Consider the following 23494-nt stretch of genomic DNA (forward strand, 5'->3'; position numbering starts at 1 on the left):
AGGTTTTCGAAACATCAGCTAATAAAGACTTGTGTGTTACAATTGTAGTTTTGGGACAGTACAGGGTATCCTCAACATTTACCTTTCGATTCATACTACAGCCAACAAAATATTGCACTTTTTGAGTACCGGTAAGTGGTTCTTAAGGCAACATGCCTTTATCTGTATTCTGGTTATTTTGTGCTTTGAGACAGATTTGTGGCATAAATACAGTTTAATTCACATACTACAGACATATTGCACACATGCACACACGCTACAGTAGACTTGCTGCCGAGGATCTTAACTCCAAAATAAAATATACCAGTAACTGAGGAGGGAATAAAAATTCTTGGCAGCAATAGAACCTCCTCCAAATATTACAAATTAGATCTTGTGATGGTCAGCCAAGCAGAAGCATTCAAGCTCAGTTTCCAGTAACGTTACCCGCCTAGTTGATGGCCTCAAGATCCTCCTGGCCTGCTGCTAAAACCATTATATGATTCTATTGTTTGTTGTATTACACTATCCTTGTAACTAACTATCCTTCATGGACATCCAATCGAAAGTAAACATTTTCATGGCTCACATTTCTCAGTAACTTTAGAAGTTTGCTGCACGATTTGCAGAATGAGTCACTATTTCCTTTTCACGTGACTGCTACTAACAGATAATATACATAGAATTTGTTCTCTGAAACAAAATCAAGTACAGAGAATGTCAATTTCTTTACAAGAAAAATTAAATGCCCTTTTTTTAAAGATTTCCATACACTAGCCGTCATCCCGATGATGAAAGTTTGCTAAAACTGAAGGTGACATTCATGTACTGATCTAAGTTAAAAACTAAAACCAAACTGTCTGAGTCCATAGTAACATTCAGAGCTATAAAGACCCCTGATTTAGCTCAAAAACAAGGGCTTTCACTGGCAGAACTGGTACAGTATTGTGTGTGTGTGTGTGTGTGTGTGAGCTTCTAGTAAACGAGAGGGCTGAAAGAACTACTAGTGTATTGAAGACTGCATAAGTGGTTTATAGTGAAGGGAAGACTAACTTATAAGTCTAGTATGAGGCGTTTGGTGAAGGCACTTCCAGGTAAAGCTTTCCTTAGAGTAGCACCTTTGACAGTCATGATTAGCCAGTAAAAAGCCCTTGAGTGGGGTGGAGAGCAGCACAGCTGCGCTGATGTCACAGCAGACTGAAACCCAGAATGTACTGCAGGAGTTTGTTCCTGTTGGCCTGAGGTAAGAAAGAACTGCTCAGCTCCAGACTGCACACACTGCCTTCTCGTCTTTCTTTAAGCACCTGTGAATAACAAGTAGCATGATTAGTTAACCACTTACACCACAGGAAGTACTTCAGACCGGGGACGGGGGGAAAGAAAAATAGGACAGGAAAAGAATAGCAAGTGCACATTCAATTTATTTTCTTGGTTTAAATAATTTAGACCACTGGCTCGCTTTCATTCTCTCTTTCTTTGTCTTTTTCTTTTCTGTCTTTCATTCTCTCATTTCTGTCTTTTAAAGATACACCAATGTTATTTTCATGTTATAGCTGATAAATGGCGTATCTTAAAACTGGGGAGAAATTAAAGAATATTGAAGGTCTACATTGTTTTGTAAAACAGGCCTACATTCACAACATTTTAAATACAGAAAATGGCTTTTAAAACATTTAAAGATAAATTTATACATTTAAATGCAGTATTGCTTTGCAAGAGCACCATTAAAGGATTATTAGTTCAAAATCATTTACTGACCCGCAGTTTTTTTTTTTTCATTCATGGAACACAAAATATGTATAACTATAAGGTATCATGTTAATCTTCAAAAAGCCTGAAGTAATTTTTTTATTTTGTCATTCATTCTGATTTTAGAAGTCATACGATAGCTTTGTGTGAGGAACAGACTGAGAGTTTAAGGAGTTATTCACTGATAATCTACCAAATGCAAATGCATTAATTAGGCATGCAATAAGAGCGTCAACATGGCACATTGAGTCAAATTCTAATATTTTGCATGTCAGTGGTTTAGATCTGCGAGTAAGCAGTAAATGATAGAGGACGGCTCTCTCACCCCCAGCTCTTTAAATGTTCTCACTGTGTTCTTTACGAGGCAGTGTGTGGCACTCTCTCCTAAAAACAAACAAATAAATACATTCCCATCAGTGTCATCGATATTAATACATTAATTTTATAGAGCACCCTTCATACAAGATTCCAGCACAAAGAGCTTAAAGGATAATTCCGGTATTTAACACATTGAGTCTATATTGTAGTTTGGATGAACAAGAGTGGTGGACAACATTTTTTTGACAATGGTTCCTCTCTCGAGTTTTTGACTATAATAGAATTGGCCATGGACCCATTTAACATTGGAGTCAATGTGCATGTCCGAAAATGTCATTAAAACAGCCAATAATGTTCGTTTACAAAACTGTTAAACTCACCGAGTGGTTAGTGGTGTTGAGTTATGATTATAAACAATATATTATCGCAATATATGATTCCAATCCGTTTATTTTGCTATAGTGGAACTATTTTTTCAGACACTTCACAACCGTGTAACTTCCGCTCAATATTTTAATCTGAAGCGTTAGCACACTCCCGACCACTTAATGGCGATAACCGATGTTTATGTCTCGCTGGACACTCACGGTCGAGTTCAACTTCATATTGCACTGGTCAGTGGTCATGTCTTTCAATATTCAATATTCAACAGTTGCTCTGCTCGCTAGCCTTATGAGAAACGGAAGCGAGCAAAAAGACTACATCGACCAAATGTAAACAGCCCCCTTTCCGTTTCCGGTAGCGCATTTATATTAACGAGCACTCAGTCCTTCAACAGAATTCAATGGGATTTTACAAAATGACGAATAAAACACGACAGAAACTGTATTTTGCAACACTTTTTGTTTCTGGAACATCAACGAACACCACTAATCACTCGGTGAGTTGCACAGTTTTGAAAACTAATGTTAAAGGTTGTTTTAATGACATTTTCGGACATGCCCATTGACTCCAATGTTAAATGGGTCCATGGCCAATTCTCCAATTCAAAAACTCGAGAGAGGAACCATTGTCAAAAAAATTTGTCCACCACTCTTGTTCATCCAAAACAAACTACAATATAGACTCAAGGTGTTAAATACCGGAATTATCATTTAACAAACAATCAGATTGGAACTATGATGCAAGAAAAGAAAATTACAAGATTTTTTTTTTGCCACGGCGGGGAAAGATTTAGGGGGGGGGGGGGGGGGGGGGGATTTCTTGAATTTCCTCTACGGTGGTAGTGGAGAAACAAACTTTCAAACTGAAACTGGCTTACCGTATGCAGCCACTCCTCTCTCTGTGCGCGTTAGCAGATACTTGAAAAGCTGATATGTGTACTCTCTCTCTGACATGGGCGAACTCAGGTGGTGTACAAAGATAGCAGCACAACTGTAGGCCTCCAGCACTGGAGTGAGAATCCTCTGCAGAAAAGTATAAAATTCCTGGTGCTCAGCTAATGGGCTAACCTACAATAAAATAAAAAAACAGCACAGTGGGGTTTAATAATATGTAATGGCATAATATTTCTTCTAAAAGGTTTAATGAGGGGATTTTAAAAGAGTTATGAAACCATGCATCAACTTTTTTTTCTACAGGGGAAATTTTTTAAATACCTGATATAGACCCCTTTCATAAATCCTCAAACTTTAGTATCTTCAATGTGGAGAATGATCTCATTCTTTGCTGCAATAGGCTAAATGAATAGGTCAAAAAGCTTTGGTTCTATTTGTCTTAAAGGCACAATATGCAAGATTTTTGGATTAAAATATCCAAAAAACAGAAGAACAGTGTTATTTTGTTGACTTGTGCACTGATATCATCACAAATGTTTACAATGTTTAAATCTAGAGAAATCAGCTGTTTTAACCAGTGTAACGACCCGTGTCACATGTCAATGATGTCATATCCGCCTTACTCTGATTTCTGGTTTAACTTCTAGAAACCATGGAAACACTAAAGACGCTTTAATATATTATGCGTTTTATTAGACAGGTGAGCAACTGTTAGGATACCTTTATAGACAGAAAACAAATAATTCTTATATAGCCCAACACATCTTTTAGTTACCGCGAGTAACATGCTTGTACCATGCCTCAGAGAAAATTCGATTTGGTCAATTGGGTAACAAAGCATAATCAAAAAGAGTTTTATTTATAGCAATGCATACAATATACATTGCTATAAATGCTTCACCATACAATATATTTTAAAATGAACTAAATGTCATTTAACAACACAAGTCATCCAGCTTTTATTAAGATAATATTCTAATTTCGATCTAGATTGCAACAAATGTCTCATACCAGCCACCGAGAGAAAGCACAGAGTAACGTTATAACAGAACTTTCAACAAACTCAAATGTATTTTTACTATGATTGTTTGGCCAAGTAAAACAGCGCTGCATTACCCTACAATTTTAATTCGTCAAATAAAGCTACCTGTATAAGTAGTAATTCAGGACTCGTGGCTGTTTCATTCCAATGAAATAAAATTATGTGAATTTAAGTGATCAAACGTAACTGTAACAAAGTTCAAGTTCAGGGAAGGAGGAGGTGGACGTTAAACGTAACTTTAATCATAAAATATAAATAAACAACAAAACGAAAGGAGCGGCCGACTGCGGCATAGAAGCATGATAAAAACAGCAAAGTAAAATGGCCTCGGCTCTCAGCCCCGCTTCATACCACAGTAGCGTTAATAAAATTAATACATTAGCTCACCCATGAATATGATTTCTGCCTGAATCCCGTCAGATTGCTTTCCATCGGCTGTGGAGGTGAAGACAACACCTCCCATGATTCCACACATTTAAGGCATCATCAAGCTACACCTTCGTTATTGTTTTGAATAAGCGACCTCTAGCGGCGAAACTTACACACTGTGCCTTTAAGCTCTTCCAGGTAAGACATTTCCCCTTAAAACTACTTATTTCAGAGATTTTTATTATTTATTTATTTAAAAGGAATTTATCTTTTTTTTCTTACTTAAGATCATGGTTTTGTTTTCTGTGAGTGATGTTACTCTAGCCAAACAATTAACTTTCATTTCACTCTTCTTATTCTGGGTGTTACGCATGTAATTTCTAACAATGTTTAGGCCCCTGCAGTATAATATGGACCTTTAGGTAACGGTCTCTCTGCTCATCTCCAAAGTCACTGTCTTCATCTTCTTCATCACTTCGCCAAGAAAGAGCCTCTGGAAACTTCTTGGGCCAAGGCTCCTCAGAAGGGCTCAACTCCTCCTGGTCCTCCTGAACACAAAGATGAATTTCAGTCAATTATTGAATTATATTAATTGAGTCAATTAATTAATGATTGACTCACAAATAATATTAATATTATGAACTAATATTATTTGATGTGTTGTATTTCCCATAAAGAAAAACTAGCTGATATATGTACCTTCACTGATTGATAAAGTAAATAATGAAGTGGTAATTAGAATAAGCTAATAGCAAAATATTAAGTCTCAAATTAAACAGAGTGTCAATGTAGATACTTAAGGAATTTACAGAAATATCATAGCATCATTCAAACATTATATGGTCTGTGATGGCATTTTTCCATTAAGTACTGTAGCTTTAAAACAAATACAAAAAAAAGCAACAAGACATGAGAGTTGACAAAGCTCACCTCAGCTACAGTAAGCACACCATACTGAATTAACCTGGTGATAGCATCATGGAAGACCTGGTACAAAGTCTGACAAGGCTATAGAAAGTAAAGACAACAAATACACTTCAATGAATAACCTGTGTATTTCTTTATCAAATTGAAACATTAATCAGTAATCTTGTATATATGCATATATAAATACATAGGCTATGGGTCATTGCATATTGTCCGTGTAAAATTACCATACATACAAAAATGGACATATCAACTATTACCATGTCCATCCGTGTATCCACCATATATACATATATAAATAACCATATGTTGACATAAAAAATACATAAAAGCCTCATTCTTGATGTGAGTGTATGGAATCACACATCTAATGTATCATCTTTATCATATTTAACTTTACAACTTCTTTAGGTAAAAACAAAGTGGTCAACTATTTTTATCCACTATATAAGACTGATTAAAGGCATCTGTTACTCTCTCAAAATTGCACCATTGAATAATGAGGACCAAATATTCAGAGAGAGACTATATCATTCCATATTTGTAAGATAAATAACTCACTTAAGATAGTTTACATTTGTCTGCCTTTAATCAGTCTTATATAGTGGATAAAAATAGTTGACCACTTTGTTTTTACCTAAAGAAGTTTTAAAGTTAAATATGATAAAGATGATACATTAGATGTGTGATTCTATACACTCACATCAAGAATGAGGTTTTTATATATTTTTGATGTCAACATGGTTAAATAAATGGTTATATGTATATATATGGTGGATACACGGATGGACATGGTAATAGTTAATATGTCCATTTTTGTATGCAAGGTAATTTTACACGGACAATATGCAATGACCCATAGGCATATTTATTTACTTATATATATTTAGAAACTCATATATTGTTGATATGTATATATATTTAAATGATGGTTTGATAAATGTTCATATAATGGCATGGTGAAGTATTGGATGTGAATGTATTTGTATAAATGAATTTGGTAACTTTCTGTGGTGCAATCACATGACATGGAGACTATAAGAGGACACAGGTTTTGTACTTTTAGTAACCGAGGTACACCCTGTACAGTTAAGGGGCTGTCCCTGAGCTGTCAATGTCGGTAAAAGGGTTCACCTAAAAAAAAAAAAACGTGAGCTTTCTGTCCCTCCATAGATAGCTACACAACTGAAACTTTGACACTTCAAAAAGTTCAGACACTCACACTCACACACTCACACACACACTTCGAAGTTGTGCATAAAACCTGATCGCTGAACACGGTTATTTGCGTAGCTGCCTATGGAGGGACAGGAAGCTCTCAGATTTCATCCAAAAGATCTTCATTTGTGTTACGAATATCAACGAAAGTCTTATGGGTTTGGAACAACATGAGGGCGAGTAATTAATGACAGAATTTTTGGGTGAACTAACCCTTTAATTTGAACAACGCAATTAAGAACATCCCAGTAATATAACATAGCACAAAGGAAAAGAAAGTTTGAAAGTAACAAAAATAAACTCAAGCAAATCCCTTGTTAAAGTGTGGTTATACAGTACAATAAGCTATTTTAGTCTATAGTGAAACTATTTTTTGTACTGAATTTCACTTCAATTGTAAACGTTTAATGTTGATTTATGTAGTCAAAAGTTTAAAGTCATCATTTAAATTTGTTCTTGATACTATATCCATATTCAACCACTAGATGGTGGTGCTACAGTTGTAACAGTGATGCCAGTGCATACCAGCGCTACTGCCACCTCATTGGACAGAAAGTGGGAGAGGCCTGCAGCTCTGCGGATCAGTCTCTCCTGACTGAGCAGCGTGGATGAAGAATTCTGCTCATTCAGTGAAGTTGCAGATTGCTCTCTCAGCAGGGCCAGCGCGCTGCAAGCTAGCACACATACAAACAGTTTCGATCATTTCTAAACTATGTGCTACATCTGTTTTGACAACCTTAGCCAAGTATCATCAGTCTTTGTAAAATTCGGTATGCATCCAAAGTCCATGTTCATTTGTATCAGGGTATTAGGGTCACCATAATACCAAAACCTCAGTAGCTGATACAAATACCAGTAGAACTTTACAATATTTGCAGGCAGAATCAAAAATAGACCCTAGAGTGGCAAATTAATTATGACATGTGGCGTCTCTGATTTTTTTACCTATAATGGCATCTGCAATGAAGACATGGAAAAGGCCGTTGCTGTAGAAATTGAGCTCAAAGAGTGCGGGCACAGTGTAGTTAGGGGCGATGATGAACTCCGTGTTTCTGTTGGTGCTGGTGACGTTCACACAGTTTCCCAGAAGGCTGAGCGCGTGCATGACCACGTCCTCCGAGTTTCCAGAAAAACCCAGGTCGAAGTCCCGTGACAAGATCTCTTCCTTCATATTGAAGAAATCCTCCACCAGTTTGGACAGCAGCACACCCTGGCCAATGCAACCGTTTGTTACAATGGTTATACACCAATAAAACTAGCCAAAGAAGGAAGGGTTGCCATTGTGCGTGCTGTATAGGAAGCGAGGATGGTCCTTACCTGTCTGTGCCGATACAGGAGGAGACAGGCCACGATGTGAGTGGACATGATTGCTGATGACTTGCAGGCGGCTATGGGAAACAAGAAGGCAGCGATCAAAATGATTGACAGTGAAAGTGCTTTAACTGAAACAAACTGGAGGAGATGCCGATCAATCAGAGACTGACCCTTAAAAGTGTCATTTTTGTTCAATGTCAAAATCCAGGCTTAATATGTAGACATAACTATATCTATTCATAGGTTAACTTTCCAGAAAAGTGTACATAAACACTGTGGCAAAACAGTCCACATGCAAGTCATTTCCACAGAAATTACACACTTGACTTCCCCCTTAAAATGCTCTGATGAGGGGACATGAAAGGACACTATTTAAATTCATAACTGCATGATCTACAAACTCCATGACATTGTCTGTGTGCTGAAAAACATTTGAAAGTCTCTGAAAAATGCTGTACGAGGGAAAAACTGTGACTTTAGAGCAGAAAACTGGGTTCATGACAGTCTATATTAAACATTCAAAAGCAAGCTGCAATTCCACCTCAGAGTGCCGATACTCTGGTGTCCTGTCCTCAAAAAAAAAAAAAAAAAAAACTGCACCAACAGGGGGCGTTCAAACACAGAAGAATGTGATTGGCCAAGAACAACATGCCACCATGGTGAGGACTGACCAGCAGTAACCTACAAAAACGGTCAGGTGCTGTATACATAATGTGTCCGGGCCATATTTCACCCAAAAATCTAGATAATAAATCTAATATTGGTGTATATATATATATATATATATATATATATATATATATATATATTAGATTTATTATCGATAGTCGCCAGATACATATAATTAATAAATCCAGAGAAACTTCTAATTTTGCAGTGGTATATATATATATATATATATATATATATATATATATATATATATATATATATAATAAGATTCACTCACTAGCTGTTTGGTGAGATGTGTTGGTATTTTTTGCCAATTATATTAGAAATTATATTCTTTTTGTTCTGAACAATGAGCCCATGTTTTCAGATTTTGAATGTCAGTGATTCTGTAGGCCATGATATAGAAGCAGGTTTTTCAGGCAGTTGATAGATGAGCAGTAATGCTATTTTTCATTATAAATCTGCTGATCCCACATAAACATCAATTTTGTCCAATCCGCCACCCTCGATGCTTGAAAAATCCCCCACTGCCCAAGAAACTGTTTATGCATCATGGTCTTTAGATTGCCCTTACTGAAGAGAACGTGCTTGGCCAGGTTATTGATGACCTGCCTCCTCCAGGGTTCATCTGACAAGTCTCTAGAATTCAGATGATCCTCATCTTCTCCATTAAAAACAGCCTGATCAGGTCTGCACAGAAAAGCATAATTCAACACAATCCCATTAGCCACACACATCTTTCTACATACCAATAACAAACAGCAGTCCACATGATTATGTTGGTGGCTAGCAGTCTAAAGGCCATACTGTGCAGCGATGATGGTGGGGAGAAGGATCTGCTCCAGCGTGAGAGAGGCCTGGAGATGCCGACTGCGCTGCGTGTCCAGGTACTCCTAAAGCGGCAGAGAAGCAAGATCCAGACATTAAGGGGAGAGATCTGCAATGTATTGGCCAAACAGAGAAATAAGGAGCAGAAGAGCTGCTCTAACCTTCAGGGAGAAGGGCTGAGTGAAATCCACACGCACACAGCCGTAGTTCTTCCGGAGCATTCTGAACACGCCGCAGGCTACACCCCACAGACTCTCATTCTTCTTAGGTTTGCCCTGAAGTGAGGGGAACAGCGGGAACATTAAGCAAAAACTGAAATGACATCCACAACAACAACAACACATTTGGCAGTGATCACAAAAGATAAAAAGAAAGAAAGAAAGAAAAAAAAGATTTCAGCTAAAATGCGCCTATATGTCTCACTTTTTTTCATTGTTTGGCTGGTACTGCGACTTAGTCAGGTGCGACTTATATATGAAAATTAATTCATACTGACTGAGATGAACCAAGAGAAAACATTACCGTCTACAGCCGCGAGAGGGCGCTCTATTTAGTGGAGTTGTTCAGTAGCGACACCGAGGATGAAGAATTCAATGGATTTAGTGATGTGAAATGAGGTCGCGAGAGCTTGGTGAACTTGCTTACCGGTAACTTGTTGGACTCGCTGGCTTGTTATTATGTTAATTTAGCCTATTCAGCCTCCCAGGTATATGTTCTTTATGCTATTGTGTAGCTGAATAACTGTTAATGTGTTACGTTAACATACCGGACATCTATTCAGCCTGTTGTTCTGTGTGCTATTGTGTAGTTGAATAACTTGGCTTTCAAGATTAAATGTCTCTTCTTGGTCTTGGATTTTGTGAAATAAATTTCTAAATAAATGCGACTTATAGTCCAGTGTGACTTATATATGTTTTTTTTTCCTCTTCATGACGCATTTTTTGACTGATGCGACTTGTACTCCAGAGCATCTTATAGTCCGGAAAATACGATAATTAAAAAAAGCACAAAAAATAGTGAAGTACTAAAAAAAAAATGTGTGTAGTATTATGTAGACTAGGGTTGCACACTATATTGAGATTATAACAGTTATATTTGGAATATTTAAAGCTGCAGTCCATAGTTTTTCCTCTGTCGCGATCTCTGTTCGAAATCTGCAATTGCAGTTATTCACGGAATAATCAACTTTACGTGGGTTGTGCCTTGGCACGGCATAGTGCCGATGAATCCAATGTTTTGAGGAGAATGTGCGGCTGTCAGTCACCGCGCCGGTGTGGATACTGACATTTGGAATCACAGAATCCACTTTTTGGAAGCATGACCAACATAAGAATTTTCACCGGAAAATGTAATCTGAACAAGTAAGTAACATCCACTTTTGTTCTGACCAACTAAGGGAAAAAAAAGCATTCCAGTAAATCGCGCTGATTAAATCTAACAATCGCTTATATCACATCAAACCATGCAAATGATACTTTGTTTAATGTATACAACATCAGCATTGCGTGACTACATTTAATGCCCTTCCGATATTTATCCTTGTTTTCGAGTGGGCCGGTTGCAGTCTCTTTTTTTCTGTAGCCACTACGAAGTCCGAAGTCTTTTGCATTTTACTAAGGGGGAATCTCCAGTTGGTGACTGTCGTTTGAACCTTTCTGGATCCGCCATCAAATTGATAAGTTTAATTATATCAAGTGCTGTGAGAAAAGGCTATAAATCTCCACCTCCAACATCCTCACACGCAATATAGCCTACTAGCGGAGACACCTACTTTATGTGTGCAAATGTGACGTAATGACGCAAAGACATGCTCGAATTTTCCGCGGAAATCCACCAGTACCACTGGAATTAAAAACATTAGAAGCTTACCATTTTGAATCGAGCTAAGGCAAGCAGATAGTTTTGTACTTGCTCAATTTATTTTCGATAATTTTTAACCCAAAAAAATTACAGACTGCAGCTTTAACTTTGAACATTAAATTAAAAATAATCCTAAAAATAAGAAATTATTAAAAAATATATACATTTTTAACCCTAAAAAACGAACTAATATTTGTTAACTTAAAAGGTGAATTTAACCACAGTGCCTACCAGCTGCTCGCTGTTGTAGTTTCCCTCAATAATGCGGTCATATGAGATACCAACAGGCACAATCAGAACATCAGGGATGCTGCTGACACAGAGTGTGTCAACCACGATGGAGAGCATGCCGGCACGTGCTGGAGACGGCTTCCCGCTTCGAGAGCGCGTGCCCTCTAAAAACACCTCCAGAAACTGCTGCTGCCGCAACAATTCTTCTGTGTACTGAAAATGAGTGGGAAACAGAAGAATGACCCACACAACAATAAACGCTGATGCATTAAATATCTCCAAAGACTATCACAATCTCTAAGATCCATGACCCTTTCTTTCCAAATTCCCTGTAATTAAAGCAGTCCATTGTGGTAACGTGGTGCACAACAGGAGACAGCATGAATAATGCACAAGTAATCCATCAGCATCCTGTGACAGTCACCTCGAAATCACAAGCCTCTCCACAGTCGCTACAATGACAATCCCTGTGTCATTTTAACTTAAGCACTAGAGCAGACCATTTTACAGCTGCTCCGGTTTCCCATCGCTCACAAGATAAAATCCTACAGCTTTTTACAAATAAGAACACACGCAGACAACTGCTTTTTTTAAAAAGACAAACTGAGACACTAAGGAAGTTTCTCTTAGCAAGTACCGGAGATTTATATTCAGTAAATAAGTGCTGGGTTATATATGATATATACAGTATATTATACAAGTAGTATAGCCTTTTTCCCCATCAAAATTTACCATTCAAACGTTTCGTTTTTGAAAAGTCTTTTATACGAACTATGGCTGCAATAATTTGATTTTTTTTAAAATACAAAAACAGTACTATAGTAAAATATTATTCAATTTAAAATAACCATTTGTTTTTTTTATATATTAGAAATTTTTATGCATTCATGTATTGGCAAAGCTGAATTTTCAGCATCATTACTTCCGTCTTCAGTGTCACATGATGCTTCAGAAATCAGTCTAATTTGCTCAAGAAAGATTTCATAATATTATCAATGTCATATTCTTGAGGAAACAGAGTTTATTTAAAATAATATCTTACTGACTCTAAACATACTGTATGGGCATGTACCGGTATTAAAGGAACACTCCGACTTTTTGGGACTTTATCCTATTCACCTTATCCCCCAGAGTTAGATAAATCCATACATACCTTTTTCATCTCCGTGTGTGCTATAAGTCTGTTTGACGCACCCACCGCTAGCCTAGCTTAGCACAAAGACTGGATGTAAATGGTTGCAGCTAGCATACTAATCCAAATAAGTGACAAAATAACGCAAACATTTTCCTATTTACATGTTGTGATTTGTATAGTCACAGAGTGTACAAAAAACAAAGTCAAATGAGACAGACATATTTTAACCGTATAAATACTGGGAACTATATTCTCTGAAGGCGAAGCACTGCTACTTGGGCGGAGTGATAACCGCAGCACCTGAGACGCGCCGTGGTGAGGAGCAGAGAGTTCGTTCAGAGCACGTCTCAGGTGCGCTGCGGTTATCACTCCGCCCTATATTCAGGGGATATAGTTCCCAGTATTTATACGGTTAAAATATGTATGTGTCTCATGTGACTTTGTTTTTTGCACACTCTGTGACTATACAAATCACAACATGTAAATAGGAAAATGTTTGCGTTATTTTGTCACTTATTTGGATTAGTATGCTAGCTGCAACCATTTACATCCAGTCTTTGTGCTAAGCTAGGCTAGCGGTGGGTGCGTCAAACAGACTTATAGCACACACGGAGATGAAAAAGGTAAAGGTATGTATGGACTTATCTAACTCTGGGGGATACGTTGAATAGGCTAAAGTCCCAAAAAGTCGGAGTGTTCCTTTAATGATAATCTCTCAAGGTTTTTTCCCCTTCACTACCTAAAATCTTCTGTGGTTTCCTTGCCACAGCCACCTTTGGCTTTTCACTGGGGGGCGTTAAGACATTTAGGGACAATTTTCTATACATCTGCTTTGAAACAACCGTCTTAACACCAACACACAAATAAGATGATTTGACGTTTCTGAGAACTTACTGCATGTAACAGTGATCTGTATAACACATCCTTCTTTCCGTCTAAAGTTTCATCCAGTTTGCGACGAATAAAGAATCCTCCAAGTTTGCGTATTAGTGTGCTGAGGGAGTACAATCCATACACACGTCATATTCACATTTCAGTTGAACTGTCTATTGTTGAAACTTATATATATATATATATATATATATATATATATAAAAAGAAGATCATTATGACTTTGTACCTTAAAATGGGGATGCTGAGGTTGTTGCCAGCAGCGATGTGAGGGGCTTTGATGTTGTGACAGAACAGAATGAAGGTGATGAGCAGGTAGTCGATGTGGGACTTGTGCACAGGAAGGAAGACCAGGGGAGCGTTGTACTAGAAGACACAGAGTAAAATGTTGGTTACACTTCAAGATAACTTTTATAAATCTCCATTTGTAATTGTCCACCTATAATAATATATTATAAATACACATAAAAAGGAGGTGGATAGCTGTTTGCTACTGAACTGTATAGCTTGATGTAATATGCTAATTTGTCAACTGGTGGTTTTATCTGTGGCTGTTTTGGGAGTTGCTACTGTATATGTGTGGTAATGCAGATAAGAAGAAATGCCTATGCGGAGCTGAAAAAGTTTGTGCTGATGTCTGACCTCAGATGATGCTTTCTTCACCATCTCCAGCTGACCTTTATGAATCTGAATGCTCCAGAAGAATCCATTAAACAGTTTCAACAACACCCATCCTGTTAATCTAAAATAGACAGAGGAAAGAGAGAAGATCTAGATGATTTCTGAAGGATACTGGAGTAATAGCTGCTAAAAATTCAGATTGCCATCACAGAAATAAATTATATTTTAAAATATATTAAAACAGAAAACATTTTTACTAATAACATTTCCCAATATGGAAAATATTTCCTACATTTTTGATCAAATAAAGTGACACGAGACTTCTTTCAAGAACATTAAATTTTTTTTACTGGTATTTGATTACATTATATTAAATTCCATTGATTAAATTTTAAATATTGATTAAAAAAACAATACATTTGCATTTAGCATCATCACTCATTAAACATTATGTGAAAGCTGCACCTGATGAAGGCAGGTGAGATGTTGGCAACCATTTCCTGCAGGAATCCTCTGGCCTTCCGTTTAACTTTACTGACAGCTTTGGGATCCACTTCAGACTCTGCATCTACATCACCCTTGGACGCCACCTCCACGATAGCACATCCCAGCCTATAGCAATTACACTTAGATTGAATCTGGATGATAAGATGCATTTCGGCTGCTTAGAAACAACCATTTTCATTGCATTTGCTCCTCGCTTTTTAATAAACACTTGCTACCTGCTGTTGTTAAGCACGTTCTCCACCACGTTGCGAGCAAACATGTCCTTCCGGACGTCTCTCTCCAAGACAAACAGCACATAACTCAGCCTCCGTGCAAGCCAACCTCTGTGCCTGCATTATACAAATACAAAACAGTAGTCTATGGATAAGAGTATTAAGGCCTAATAGACTTCATCATTGACATGGTCAATAAAAGAATAGTTCACACAAAAATTGTCGTTCCTTCTGTAGAACATGAAAATAGATAATTTAAAGAATCATACAGTCCGTGAGTTGAACTCAAGAACTGGATCAGTATTATTTGTGAATGAATTATTCTTTGCAGCTGATTCTTTTCACTGAACCAGCTGATCTGTTACAGAAATCCATCTGAATGTTTCAGTGATTTTGCTTTAGCAGTTCTTTTTGAAGTTTTTCTGTGTAATATTTGAGCTGTTTCAATAACTGCTGATAGACAATATTCAATTATTCCTGCAGTATTACGGACTGTCCATTTCCTCCCCTGATTGGCAGAACCAACTCAGACCACGTTTGGTCCTTGTCATGTGATCTAGGTACATAATATCCCCTGACAAACTGTTTTAATAATTTATTTCCGGACTTTCCACTCCTCACAGAAACCTACAACCTTCCATTTGACGCTTGAATGTAAACACAGGGCGGGTCATTTGCTGGAAAACTACAACTGACCAACTATGGTATTAATGACGCATCATAAACTAAACAATGTTAATGAATTATACTAAACAGAAAGGTGTATAACCAAGCAATGTGCAGTGTGTATTCCAATGATCAAGGAGAGAAGTGGTCATGTATTCAGTAGAGATGCACCGATCGACCAGCCAGGGACCGAAATTGGACAATTTTCCGCATAATCGACCCGGACCAGTGACCAGCCAGTCAGTTTCATGGTCTTTACGATTCCGAGCCGGTCCGTTTTGTTGCCAGCGGCAACACGGGCAATAACGTCAGCTGTGCGTTCTCGCTCTCTCAGATGGCAAAGTGACGCACACCCGCCTTCTTTCACTCACTTGTCTCATTCACTCCAGTTTTACTCATTATAGCATATTTTCAATTAAAAAAGGCAAAATGTAATAATAATAAAAAGTTGAGTAATTTGTGCACCAGATACTGTCGGTAGTTGAACATTTCTATTGTAAAACAGTTGTCAAATATAAAATTTTACCAGGTATTCGTTCACTGTTAACATCCTTCTGTGAAAGGTAAGCGCCGGCTTCTTTAATCAATCTGACATTGATGAGCTAGACCGCTGAACTTTTAGTCATCATACCAATAAACAGAGCGGTGCGTAATGGAGTGCATCAGAGCAGCATCAAGAATATCAAATACATTGCCGTGAATCTCTTATTTGCACCCTAAGTTTACTGCCAATAATAATGACAGGTTTGCGGAAAAGTGTAGAACTCTGTGAACTCGCACAAAACATCTTCAGCATTTAAACGCCTGATTGGCCGATGCGTTCAACAGACATGTCTGTGATTGGCTACAATGCTCAACGCTTCAAAAGCACGTTGCAAGTACCTTTAATGCAAAGGAGAAAATATAAATAAAACTGTAATATGCACTTTTCATAATTAGGTAATCGCGGCAGCTGTAATCTTATTCACATTTGTTTTTCTGATTAATTGTTTTGCTCTATGAGAAAGACAAGGTAACAAAATATAACTTAAAATATATAAGGGGGCTTAAGCCCCCTTAGCCCAGCCCTAGCGCCGCGGCATTTAATGGTCAAAATATGATTAATAAATATTCTAATATATTCTAATATTAATATTAATAAACAAAAACTTCAAATATGATTTTTGGGCAAAAGTCAAAGCCCTATTTGTTATCAATGAAAATAAAACTTTGCATTGAAGAAAAGTCAATCTTTTTTTTGTATATTCTGTCAATTATAGTTCTTTGAAAAAAAAACTGAATTGGCAAAAATCGGTATCGGCAGGTCACACTTAAAAAAAATATTGTACATTGGAATCGGCCAAGAAAATTGCAATCGGAGCATCTCTAGCATTCAGAGCCATCAGGCCTATGGCAAACAGTGGTTGAGGTTTACCTTGTGTGCGTTTCATTAATGTAAATCACATTACGGAGCCCTAGGGAAGGAATGCTGGGATTGAACAGCCTCTCCTGCAACACATAAATGTAGTAAGTCAACATGCAAAACATAAATGTGCATTCGGTCAATATGCCAAAAGCTTCAACAAACTAACCTGACTCTGGGGTGTGCACGAGTGACAGCATCTTCCAACAAATGGTCTCTTTCTGTTCAGCAGACCCTCCTTCCACGTGGTGGACACAGAATGAAGGACAGACGGGCTGGAGCTTCGGTCCTACATGAGAAATACAGTGTTAATGGTACATAAGATCAGTGGTACAACCAAGTTATTCTTAGTAAATGGTAATGCTTTACAATAAGGTTTAATTTGTTTACATTAGCATTATGAACTAACAAGGATTATTTTACAGCATTAATTCTCTCTAGAATAGATTAATTTTAATTTATAAATATACCATTGTTCGTTTTTGATTCATGTTAGTTCATAATACATTAACGAATGCTAATTTATACAACATAAAACCATTTATTCATAAAAGCAGATATAAACAAAGCTAGATTAATAAATGCTGCAAGAATATATACATTAGCTATATTTCCTTCCACCTTTTTCTATTTGGATTTCGCAACCCTTAAACTTTGGATGGAAACATGGTTAGTATTTCTTGCCTTAGTATGCACTAGCTTTCTCCATGCTTACCTGGTCCTCACAGGGATGCTTCAGACAGCCACTTCCTGCGTCGGGATTATTGGCCAGTAGAATGTTATCTGGACCCCCCAGAACCATGCGGACATCCATCCCGTCTCTTCAAGCCAAACATCAACAACAAAACTGTAGGAGGGAAAGAAAAACAGAGAATGAGAGGCAGTCCATTGCCGCCCTCTGTGCTGTAGGTCAAAGCACGGACAAGCTCGATTACAGCTTTTCACAATAGATTCCTGCAGCCGGCAAAATATTCCACAGAAAGCCAGAATGCGAGACCATTGTGCCATCTATTCTGCAGGGAACCTCCAGCTCAGCTGCAGTTGAATAACAGGAATGTCGAATGATGCTTTCCACCCAATCACAGCGAACAAATAAGGCTCACCAAACCTGCTGAGGTGGTTTCAGGTGAGCTGATCATTTTGACAAAGATTTGAAGAAGAACGGCAACAAGACAAATTCATCATGGCTCAGCCTAAATGCTTCACCGCCCAGGGGTAAAGAAAACCGACAGTGTTGACAACAGCTCAAAGCACATGAGACACCTCAGCTGAAATAACCTCACGGTTGCCAAACAGAGCACACGTGCGATGAGGACACAGCCACTCTTATTACCTCTGCATCTCTATCATAACGTCCTGGGTGACCCGCTGCTATATACATCTGTTCTTATCTGTTGATTTGTTAACCAGTGGATAAGAGAGTCCACTTTCCAGTGTCATGTTAAAGGGCTACGGCCTCCCGCCTGTGGAAAAACCGGTAATAAAAAGTTGGGCTGTTGAAGCATACAATATAGCAGCTGTCCAGGTCAGAGGAAAACTGGAAGAGTGATAGTGACAACAAAACCGAACGGTGCTTATTTATGGAAGACGAGCTGTGGAAAACAAAGCTTGTGCCAACTTACGGGAGCAGAATGTACCCTTTAAAAACCACATGAGATATCTGCACATGTTCAGTGCATCAAGAAACATCTCACTCCTAACGAATGGACTAAAAACTATTTGAACCTTACATATGGCAATCTTTGTAATCAACATTTGGTTGTTGCATGTGGAGGAAGTGCATCAATCGTATATAATAAAAAAAAAATGGCATGATCTTCAAAGGTGCCGAGTTTCACTTCCTCCACAGAGTTTACAGTTGTCTATTATTATGGGTTCTTCTTATTTCCCCTGTGACTGCACTTCTTCAAAAACACCCATCAGCAACTCACAAGGGCATTACAGAAGCCACAGCGGGACCGTTTAGTCCATTGGTCGAATACACCGAGCCGTTGGCATGTTTTTCTTGATTCTCTTGTGCGTCACGCGTAAATAATGGGATTAAGGATTTGTTTTGTTTTGATTATTGTTGTAATGGAATGGGTAAAAAATAGCAACAATAGAAATGCTATGCATGCTCATTATGAATATGCAGATCTCAATGAGAAATCAGATCAAATATACAACTAAATTTTCACATTTCATTAAACGTCATAAAAACTTGCCGTTGCAATGCATAGGTGCTGAACGTGTTTGCTATATGGTTTCTAGATGTTTTTAAGCGGCATGTCTGCTTACTGGCCCAAATCAAAAGAGCCCGTCCCAATAGCAAAAATTCTGACCGATATCAGTAAGTCTATTATTTTAATGTTATTGCTGATAATCGATAAACGGTTACTATTCAATTAAAAATAAAACTTAAAAAAACTTTAATAAATTGTTTTAAGTGCTACAAGGGAATTTAGGCATCACAGCATTATAATGTACTATATAAAAAAATTGATTTTTATTTTGAGATTTGCAAAAAATAAAAGCTTTAGTAAATTCTTAGTGTTTTTAAAGATTAATTTTAAAGTGAGAATTAGATGACGGCAAAGTAATCTGAATGTAAAAATGGTGCAAATTTACATGCCATGCACAATTCAATATCCAATATAGACCGTTACCAATTAACTTAATATCAATCAATAACCAATATGAAATGTATATATTGTGCATCTCATAACTGTATCATACCTTAAAGATATCCCCCTCTAAAACAAGTGAATGAACCACAAAATTGGTTCCGAACTGCTTGAAAACTAAGTAAGTGTTAAAAAGGCAAATCATAGTATACATTAATCACATTTGCCCACAGTTTTTCACTGACTGTAATGTAATTAAGATCACTCAATCACATGCTCTCATTAGGGTGGAAGTGGGTCAGCAGAAGAGTGGGTCTTTGAATGAATGACTGGAGCAAACCAAGCAGGCAAGAGGAAAGGGGGGAAAAGATGGGATAATCTCTCCTCCACAATGAATAACAACCCCAAGCAAGACGCAGAGCACATGCTGAACGGGCCTAGGGAGAAAAGAGAGAGAGAGAGAGAGAGAGAGAGAGAGAGGTGCACAGCGAGCCACACCACAGCTGCTAAACGAGAGTTCATTGAACCCTGGAAGCCCTGCCTGCATTGTCTGATGTGAACCACATCAGAAGGCGACCAGAACACTGATGAGAAAGGAGAAGAGAAGACCGCGTTTTCTGAGGGAGTCTGGCTAGATGTCAAAGCTTGCAGAAAGGAGACCTGCTCAGATAGACAAAGTGAAAAATAGCCCTCGATTGGCAGCGAAACTTAAAAGTCGCTGAATGGGCCCTGTCTGGAAAAATCCTGTATGATCTACTACATTTTTAAAGCAGTTCTTACCGGCTTTATATCTAAGGTTGTCTACTATGAGGCAAATCTGAGCAATGCTGCTTGTTTTCCATATGGATTAGAGCATTTTCTTATACAGTTTGGTGACGGGAGTAAAAAATGGGCACCTAAATGTCAACAAACACACACTCTCCATGTCAATGGTGCTGTAAGCCAGAGAAGCTGTCACTAGCTTTCAAACGTAATCGAATCTGATGAGTAAATCCACCAGCAATGCGGGCCAGTGGGTTAATCTGTCTCGCAATCTGTTCGTCTGAACTGTAAAACAAGGCAACGATAATCAAACATTGTATTGAAATAATTTGAATCATAACAACATACTCCATGAAAACCTATATAATTCAGAAGCTTACCAAGTATTAGTTTGTCAATCTGTAGTCAAAAAGACTTGAATTTAATAACAAGCAGGAAGGATCAGCTAATACAGAATAATGAATACCTTCTGTATTGTTACGTACATCTGACTGTAACGAATTAACGGAAAATAAAAGATGTAAGCCAGTGACTTGGTTGTATGCATCGGTTGTTAATTGGATTTCGAGATGTGGGCGTTGCATTCAAAAATGGAGGCAGATGAAGCATGAAGGGGTGGAGTTTAAGCGGACTAAATGGAGAAGTCCTGAATAAGTCAAAGTCTGGTGTTTTTACCAGAGGATTATGACTTTTAAACATTATGAGGTCTTTTTTTATTTTTTTATTAAACATTTGCATGGATTGTTCACAATAAGACCTATATCATGCATTTAGAAAACCAATGGGGTGAATTTATTTCAAGCTGACTTGAAGTAAAACAAAATAATATATGTCTCCAATAGTTTAACCCTCAAGCTATTTAGCTTTTTTAATTATACGTGTCCTGAATCCTTTCATGAGAGGGACTTTACACATTTAATAATAACATATTTTTATAGCGCCTTTCATGGGACCCAAGGACCTTATACATAACAGCAGAGACAGAGAAAAAAAATGAATTCAAATGAATGCTCCATAGAGGAAATAAACTGCATTTATAGTCTTGAACCAGCTCATAAAAAAGTAATCAAATAAAAGACTGGGAAGACCAAATGTCAATATAACGGTCCAGAGTCAATATGCAAGACCTTGGAGTCTGGTGACATTAGAGGGACAATGTCATGATGTTGTGACATCTGACAGATAAGTTTAAAAAACTATTAGCAATCTAAATAGTGATTTTGACCTGACCCACTAACTACAAAGCATTTTGTTCAGGTTTCATTAGTCTAAGCACTTTAATTTAAGCTTGTTACCATTTTGGTTTTAATTAATCTTTCAGTTGTATGCATTTGATCGATTTAATCTTGAAAAATTAAATCACATAATTAAATCATAAACTGTTAAAAATAAAACTGCAAATCCTATTCAAAATAAATAGATAAAGCTCAATATAATATTTAGTTTGACCTCCTGGGGTTGACGGCATTAACAACTTCTGAAGGTTACGCTCCTTTCAATGATCATGTTTAAAAAAATGATTAATTTGTAAGAGTTTCAGGGCCTGTTTTGAACCCGATTCGCACCTTTGAAAGGAATGCGCGCGCCTCCGATCCTGCGGTCAAGACTCGCGCTACTGTAGCTGCATGCTAGCCTTACCATCTTTGACTGAGTCTTTGTCAACTCAGCCACATTGAGCTCGAGCAAACTGCCAACAATAATCTGATCGCTTGAGCGCATGCTGCACCGTCAGGGCGTTTCGTCCTGAAAGCAGTGCACTGCATATCCAACCACTGCAACGGTGTGCTTTAATTAAAGCAGTTGTAAGGGCTTTTTATGTGAAATGTATTTAAGATACACAATGCTTTCCGTTACGTATGCGATCAACACCAAATCATCATATATTTCCATCTGGATTTAAAGTCATGTGGTTTTGCCGGTGTTCGCTGCATCAGTTTACTCAGTGATCAACCCCTTTCCCTTATGCTAGCTTGCTAACTACTACCCCTGCGCCCACCCTCATTGTGCATTAAACTGGGCGAAATAAAAAAACAAAGCGTGGAATGTAAAGAGGAAAGTTTTACCTCAAGAATATGCCTTTGATGCGCCATCACTGTTGAAATTGCCCTCTTTAGCGTACTGTGAACCTGCTGTCGTCCTTGAAACTGCCCACTACCAACCGGCAGGCAGCACCACACTTGCCAGACACTGAGCACAGTGAGCAGAGAGGAGCATGACAGCTGAGTTTATTCCGCCTGCCCGGCTACACTGTCATGGCTGGGGTGTAATTCTTCATAGAGCCGCTAAGGGTCGCAGTTAGATAGAATGTGGGAAAAGTTGATACACAGCTAACAAGGTCAGTAGTGATACAATTTTTTTTACTTTGCGCATCCTTATGGACATTTCTGTCTTTTCAGTTTTGTTTTGTTTTTATCACTTTTCCTGTGTTAATGCTAACTGCATAAAATTGGCACAGGTGTGTATTTTTATTGAAATTGTATTATTTTACCACCATTTCCTTTAAAAAAAAACTATTTTGCACTAGGTAAACAAAATACGTCCTCTCAGCGCCTTTGGGGAAAAATGTCCGCATTTAACAATTTTTAATCCCAGGGCCATTTAACTATAAAATGATGCACTCTTTGTTAAAGCAGGGCTATGCAGTTTCGGGAATTTCTTCGCTGTATTCTCGCTTTTTTGCTCGTAGGTTTCTATATAGAGCTCCCCCTACAGCTTTGGAATAGATATTTGACAACACTGTCGAAAAACATGTTGGCGAATCTCAGATACCAGAGGCTAGTAGATCAACGACATCAAAGCAGATGGGACATTCTTTACAACGTCTTCTTCGTTCAGGTTCGAACAGAGTGAGGGAGCGCAATAATGACTGAATTTTGGCAGATTTTTTTTGCCGTAAAGCAATTCGTTACGT

General features: G+C 37.8%; 1 protein-coding gene across 3 annotated transcripts; it reads right to left on the reverse strand.

The window, feature by feature from the left end:
* Nucleotides 1-920: 920 nt before the first annotated feature.
* Nucleotides 921-22874, reverse strand: gpam (glycerol-3-phosphate acyltransferase, mitochondrial). Of its 3 annotated transcripts, none has more exons than XM_079594588.1 (21): nt 22647-22874; nt 17934-18065; nt 17388-17507; nt 17231-17304; nt 15154-15267; nt 14897-15043; nt 14453-14552; nt 14040-14176; nt 13814-13913; nt 11785-11997; nt 9855-9968; nt 9673-9758; nt 9440-9555; nt 8197-8267; nt 7825-8089; nt 7405-7553; nt 5665-5742; nt 5151-5282; nt 3308-3497; nt 2054-2112; nt 921-1283 (listed from the first exon to the last, which is right to left on the reverse strand). In XM_079594588.1, exons 2-21 carry the CDS (start codon nt 18030-18032, stop codon nt 1167-1169), a joined length of 2481 nt encoding a protein of 826 aa, XP_079450714.1. In that variant the 5' UTR covers nt 18033-18065; nt 22647-22874; the 3' UTR covers nt 921-1166. The 3 variants fall into 3 exon arrangements, with proteins under 3 accessions (XP_079450714.1, XP_079450715.1, XP_079450716.1); XM_079594589.1 differs by lacking the exon at nt 22647-22874 and adding an exon at nt 18552-18667; XM_079594590.1 differs by lacking the exon at nt 22647-22874 and adding an exon at nt 18322-18425.
* Between the last annotated feature and the right edge of the window lie 620 nt (nt 22875-23494).

This window comes from Phoxinus phoxinus, assembly GCF_949152265.1.
Source record: "Phoxinus phoxinus genome assembly, chromosome: 21".
NCBI classification, from domain to species: Eukaryota; Metazoa; Chordata; class Actinopteri; order Cypriniformes; family Leuciscidae; genus Phoxinus; species Phoxinus phoxinus.